Source organism: Laetiporus sulphureus, assembly GCF_001632365.1.
Source record: "Laetiporus sulphureus 93-53 unplaced genomic scaffold LAESUscaffold_52, whole genome shotgun sequence".
NCBI classification, from domain to species: domain Eukaryota; kingdom Fungi; phylum Basidiomycota; class Agaricomycetes; order Polyporales; family Laetiporaceae; genus Laetiporus; species Laetiporus sulphureus.
In genome coordinates, this window is record NW_024468561.1 from 40,367 (window position 1) to 46,768 (window position 6,402).

The 6,402-nt window shown below is 47.4% G+C and overlaps 1 protein-coding gene across 1 annotated transcript; it reads right to left on the reverse strand.

The window, feature by feature from the left end:
- Positions 1-2,617: 2,617 nt before the first annotated feature.
- On the reverse strand, positions 2,618-3,304 carry LAESUDRAFT_763150 (uncharacterized protein; the record flags this gene model as incomplete). Its single annotated transcript, XM_040913212.1, has 2 exons — positions 2,618-2,839; positions 3,032-3,304. The coding sequence occupies 2 exons, from the start codon at positions 3,302-3,304 to the stop codon at positions 2,618-2,620; spliced, it is 495 nt and encodes a 164-aa protein (XP_040759780.1).
- Between the last annotated feature and the right edge of the window lie 3,098 nt (positions 3,305-6,402).

Genomic DNA, 6,402 nt, shown 5'->3' on the forward strand with positions numbered 1-6,402 from the left:
CTACATGTGAATATATTGCCAGAACCAGTAATGGTTCTGGACTTCGTCATAGCAACTATCTGTTACGAAGCTAGGCGGCAATCACCTAGGAAAGGGGGGAGCTCACGAATGAGCCCCGAGCAAAAAGTTTCAAGTTTTCGATCACGTGACAGTAAGGGCACGTGCGGTTACCAGATCAAGCATCCCTGTGGTGTGAGAAGAGCCCTATACCATTTCGGGATATCCCACCAAGTGGTAGACGCTTCACATCTACTGTGGGAAGATCTAGCAAGATTTATTGTATGTTTAATGTTCACGTTTCATACTTTTCATTTCTTTCTATTTCACATCAGACTATTTCATATTTCTCTATTGCATATTGGTATATTCCATATCGGTTCATTGCAGGTTTTCTATTTCAGTTTATACTAACATTCGCTCGCCAATTACTTGGCTCGCAGCAGTTAGTATTCGTCTTGGTCTATTTTCTATCTTCTATCTTTAGCACTAAGGCTGTGTAGCAGACCCCATGTACTAGGACCCCAGACCATGAGGTGGGTAGTATATAAAGGGCAGAGCCGCAAGGCGGAAGACAACCTCTTCCACTTGTGCCTCTGACGTTCTCACTGTCTAGAACCCTTGTGCAATCTACTATCTCTTAGAGGTGGCAAGCTCGTACCGCTTGTCGAGGATAGCATCCATTGGCAAAGGCATCTGCCTTGCAGTAAACAACACTATAAACCAGAGATACGATCGTACGTGTGGAAGCTTCACGTGCGGAGAGTTTTAGTGGAGAACGCTTCATAACATTTGAAAGAGGTTTTTCTATAGGTCAACCTGTTTAGGTTTAGAACCACTTACGAGAAGTGGGGTCTACTTGGACGCTACAAAAAACCAACTCCATCAAGTCTTCAAACAGGGGTATCCAATTCTAGGGAACTCGGTGCACGTTGCGGCCTCTGCACCACTTGGAAAAACAGGGAGAACCACTCTGAAGTATCTGTCGCTACGGTACTTCGCCCACGAAGGAAAAAACAGGGAGAACCACTCTGAAGTATCCGTCGCTACGGTACTTCATCCACGAGGGGAAAAACAGGATAAACCACTCTGAAGTAGCTGTTGCTACGGTACTTCGTCAGACAGGAGATTCTCGGAGAAGCGGAACCTGGGTACTTGTTGCGGCAAGGTACCTGCTGAAGGCAGTGTCGACTTGAGCCCCATCCTCACCGGAGGCGCTGGGTATACAGAAGACGCCGGTTAAGGGCCACCGAAAGAAGGCACCCAAACCTTGCCGAGGCCGGTTTTCAATCAAGAAAACGCGGATAGAAAGGACGATTGATTATAGGACACCAAGCAGAGGAAATCAAAAGCCAGAACGACCAAGCGCTCAAACGGGAGTAGGCAGGAGTTCGAAAGTGACTAGCTGGGCACTTTAAAAAGTGAGCATGTCACAGATTTTTACGTTTTCACCTCTGCACGTGACCAAGACATCATTTGACATCAGCGCTAGGCTGTTCAGAAAGGAACGAACTGGTATGCGAAGTACTAACAGTCCTAGATGCCCCGAAGGTCCAGGTCTAGTCACGTGACATATCACGTGATACCCACACATGTGACAAGTAGCGCTGGTATTAGGTAAGCCTAACTTATACAGTAATATCACCCCACCAAGAAGCAATGGTCGGACTCCGGAAGAATCCAACGAAGGGGATACATGCCACCGGAGATATGTTCTTAAGGAAATATTAGTTCACATGCATGAGGTAGATAGATACCATGCCACCGGAGATGTAGCCATTACAGGCAATACCATTCCCATGGTCTTACTAAGTAGTTCAGAGGTTCGGCATGCATGACACATGTAGTCTGACAGGTAGTGGTAACCAATCAGACAATGTCCATTAGCTAGCAGTTCTGGGGTATCAGGGTACCAAGGGTCCCTCCGCTCATGTATATAAGCCAGAGCTCTGAGACGCATAAGTCCCCCAGACTTATTCTCATCTCTGCTACGCCTCTCCATACAGTGTTACCAGTGCTCACTTGCAAGGCACTGCTTTACCTTGATCATCTTTGTGTCCATCCTTACTTCGACAACAGTCAGTAAGTGTTTGATCATAAGGTCATAGGCTTAGTCGGCGCTCTGCGTCCTAAGTTTGTGATAGAAGAATAAGTCTGCTTATCTTACCTGCCTCGAGTGCCTGCCCAGCATACTCACTGCAGTGTTGCGTCTTCGCACGTCCATCCGCACGTTAGCGGTGTCATATCTTCACCTGACATTCCGTCAGTCACTGACTCTACCAGTGTAAGCTACACCAAGGCATTGCGCAGCATCGACGGTGTCATCCGTCGTCCTCGAGCGAGAACTCCAGAAGAGTTCTATGAGCAGCGACCCATAAGACCCCTGCCAAGGCCAGGACACATCTCTACAGGAGGTCAGCCCCCTCGTGGCACTAGTTCAGTTTCTATCATCCAGACTCTCTCGGTCAGGTGACTGAGACTATCTGCAGGACCATCTGGTCCAGATCTCAATCAAGGGACATACGTCGAGACCGCTACTGGGTCTCATTTCATCTATCCTCTCGCCGTCTCCATCATCTCGACTCAGCACGTTGAAGGCACTCTTCGACAGATTCATATTCTACTCACCAAACGATACCGTCGTCAGCTCGACGACCACGACATCGTCGATCTCGAGCATCTCATACTCAAGCTCAAATCCATCCGCACTGACATCGCGGAATTCAAGCTTCCCTTCGTTCACCAACACGTGGTTCGCGACTTCTGCAACTACGTCCAGGAGAGGAAGCATCAGGGTGGAGAGGCTCGCTGGATAATCAGAGATATTATCCAGAAATATCATCTAGGAATACAGGTCACAGGGTGACCTTTGCTGTAGATACGAATATTCATTTTGTATATGTCTTCATCTGGCGATTCGAACAATCTTGATAACTTCGAGCAGTTAAATCCAATCGGTCACACCTTCGATTATCTTTGGGATTCAATTCCACGTGCCCTTCGAGACAGAGCAGGCGAAGCGTTTGCTACATACGAGGACACGTTCGACATCGATTATCACAACGTATATCACATCTACGCCCTCCAAATCTATCCAGAATTTGATTGGAGGAATGTCGCAGTTCATATCTGCTATATCCCTATTGGATCCGAAGAACCCGAAGACCATCTCACTGAAGCTTACAATAGCTTCGTCGATTGGCTCGAAGAAGTCGAGCGTATTTGCGAAATTCATCATAACCACCAGTGGCCCGCAGTCAGGGACAAAACCAGGTTTTTGTGGCAACCCTTTGTCAAGGTCATCCATCGAGACCTTTGGTTGCTACGAAACCAACGCTCAGGACGAGTAATTGCCCGACAGGCTACGATCGCCAATAGCCATATCGTCGAGTTCGAAGAACATCTTCGTGAGATAGAGGAAGAATTGTAAGATGACGACTCCCACTCCAAATGATTCAAGCTTCTCTCGTGCTCCATCTTCGGAGCTTCCCGCATGACTCAATATTGTATTGCAACCCCCGAATCCTATAATTCGTCAAGCCCTCGCTGACACGGCGCCTCCAAATGCAAATATACCCGAAAATGTAAAAAATTGGGTAGTCGATCTCGTCACAAACGTGGTGAAAGAGATGCGTCAACAAACGGTGGCGCATTACGAAAATCTTATCCAGCGCCAAGCACATACAATGGAACGTAACACCACGGAGTTCCACAATCGAACGGTCTTCTTAGACCAACATCGCTAACAATCTGAGTCTAGAATTGCAGACTTGTGAAAAACCTCAGCAGCTTTAGCTGAGGATAACAAGGCCATGAACGAATCGTTGGTGGCATTTGACGATGAGGTCAAGGATCTCCAAACCAGGATGGAAGACCTGAAGAAATCACATGATCAACTTCACGCATGAGCATTCACCCAGGGAAGGAAGGCAGGGCAAGGCGGTAACAATGTCGACGACACGGACGATGACGATGAGCCTGTCACGGTAACACCAGACAAGAGATCAAAAAGACTAAAAAGGGACAGTCACGTGGAACGTGCCGCCCTGATCCCCCTGATCCCAAAAGTATCCCCCTGAACCCTATGTGGTGCAAGAGCCTGTTGACTTACTGGTCGATGTGGCAGATGCAGGAAAGGGTGAGAGATATATGAAGGAGCTGGTGAGCTCAGTGAGTGCTATGGGTAGTAGACGAGGAGAAACAATCTGAGGTTTCGTCCCCTACATGGCTGGTCTTATATACACGTACAGCGGGCTATCTTACCTAAGCTACCTATCTACGGGTATAAGCAAATGGCCATACATGAAACAATAGGATGTCCGGAAGTAGAATAATAAGTGGGAAGATCGATGGTTGCCGCAGTAATGCGTGTGCACATCGTGCCTATCTTGGTTTCCCTTTTGTTCTCCGGTGTGAACATCGTACCTATCTAGGCTTCTGGCTAAACTAATAGGAAGCAGAAGGCCGATGCATAATGATAGTCCTTGTTCCCTTTGTTCCCAAATGGGTGCCTCTATTGTATCCTAGAATAGACAGGTCCGACCATATCATCCACGGGTCTGGACCATAACATGTGATGTGGACTATCACCTGATCTCTACGCGTCACGTCTGTGGCTGAGTGGCGTGAGATATTGGTGAAGCACATGATCTGTGGTGTGAGAAAAGTCACGTGCAGACTTTGTGGCAAAAATCTGTGACACTACCCCCCTCTCAAGGCTCATTGTCCCGAGGAGCCAAAACCTTTATTACCCCTTCTAGTTGCTTGCAATGGTTGGTAGCTTCAGGAGGGAAGCCCTTCTGCATAATACTCGAAGATTATTTGGGCTATTCTATCTCCCGGCTTGACCGAAAATACGAAATCCGTTGTGTTGATTAGTACGACCTTGAGTTCCCCAGTGTAATCTGGATCGACGACTCCTGCGCCCATGTCAATTCCTCATGCAGCCAGTCCGCTGCATGGAGCTATTCATGTATAGGTATGTTTAGGAGGGTCAATCACGACTCCCGTTCCTACCACAGCTCGTGAATGCGGGGGGATTTCATGCGTTTCTGCTGCATAAATATCCCATCCTGCTGCTTCATTTGAGGATTTTTTCGGTGATTTGGCGAGATCTGTCATCTTATGATATAGGAAGAACTTGTCTGGATGGTCGGACATATTGATTCGGTGTGTGGAGATCGGTGCAACTTCATATGAGGATAATTCAAAGTGTTTTCCACCAAAAGTGACGACCCTGATTGGTGCTTTGGCTGCATCTGGGTGTTGCTGGTGGAATTCTTGAAGAAGCTCGTCGGCATTGGTAAGATTCGTTTGGGGTTCCCATGTATCGTCGGAATGGTCATAGCCTTTCCATTTGACGAGGTATTGGACCCTTCCTCTTACGACCTTCGAGTCTAGTATTTCCTCAACTTCGAATTCTGGTTCTCCTTTGATTTCTATAGCTGGGGGCTTTGGGGGTTCACGGTTTGCGACCGTGTCTTGATGGTACATGATCAACTTGCTAGCATGGAAGACCAGGTGGACCTTCATTTGCTTAGGAAGTTCCAGTTTAAATGTGACTGGGCCTAGCTTCTGAAGTACTTTGTAAGGTCCGAAGTTTTGTGTGCCTAGCTTCGCGGACTTGACTTTTACTCTGAGGTCCTTTCCCTTGAGTAGTATCAGGTCTCCGACTTTAAATGGGACTTCTCCCTTTTTCTCGTCGAAGTACCATTTCATCCGTGAAGCCGAAACTTCTAATGCTGCCTTTGCCTGTTCTTGCGCCTCGGATCTGTGGGTGAATAGATGTTCCAATGAGGGATGACGTATCGATTCGTGTACATCTGGTGCCATTTTTAGATGTCGGCCATATTCGACAAAGAATGGGGAAAGTGCAGTGGATTCATGGGTCTGGTTGTTGTATGAAAATTCTGCTGTCAGCAGGTAATAGACCCAATCGTTCTGTCTATGGTTACAGTACATTCATAGATACTGTTCCAACACCTGGTTAACCCTTTCTGTCTGACCGTCTGTCTGGGGGTGATATGCGGTGGACATTGTTGACTTTATACCGAGCTTCTGGCAGAACTCCTGGAATAGTTTGCTCGCAAATTGAGTACCTCTGTCTGAGATAATTTGGCGCGGCAATCCGTGGAGTTTGAAGACTTCGTTATAGAATACGTTAGCGACTTGCGACGATGTGACTGTATCATCCGTTGCATAAAAGTGCGCTCGCTTCGTGAGTCTGTCCACGACGACAAGTATTGCTGTCTTCTTCTCTCCTCTAAAGTCCGTGGCTGAAGGAAGTTGTGTGATGAGATCTACTGTGACAATCTCCCAGGGTCCTCCTGGTACCTCGTTTGGTTGTAGTAGTCCGTATGGTTTTTCTCTTGAGTACTTGTTGCGTTGACAACTGTCGCAACCTTG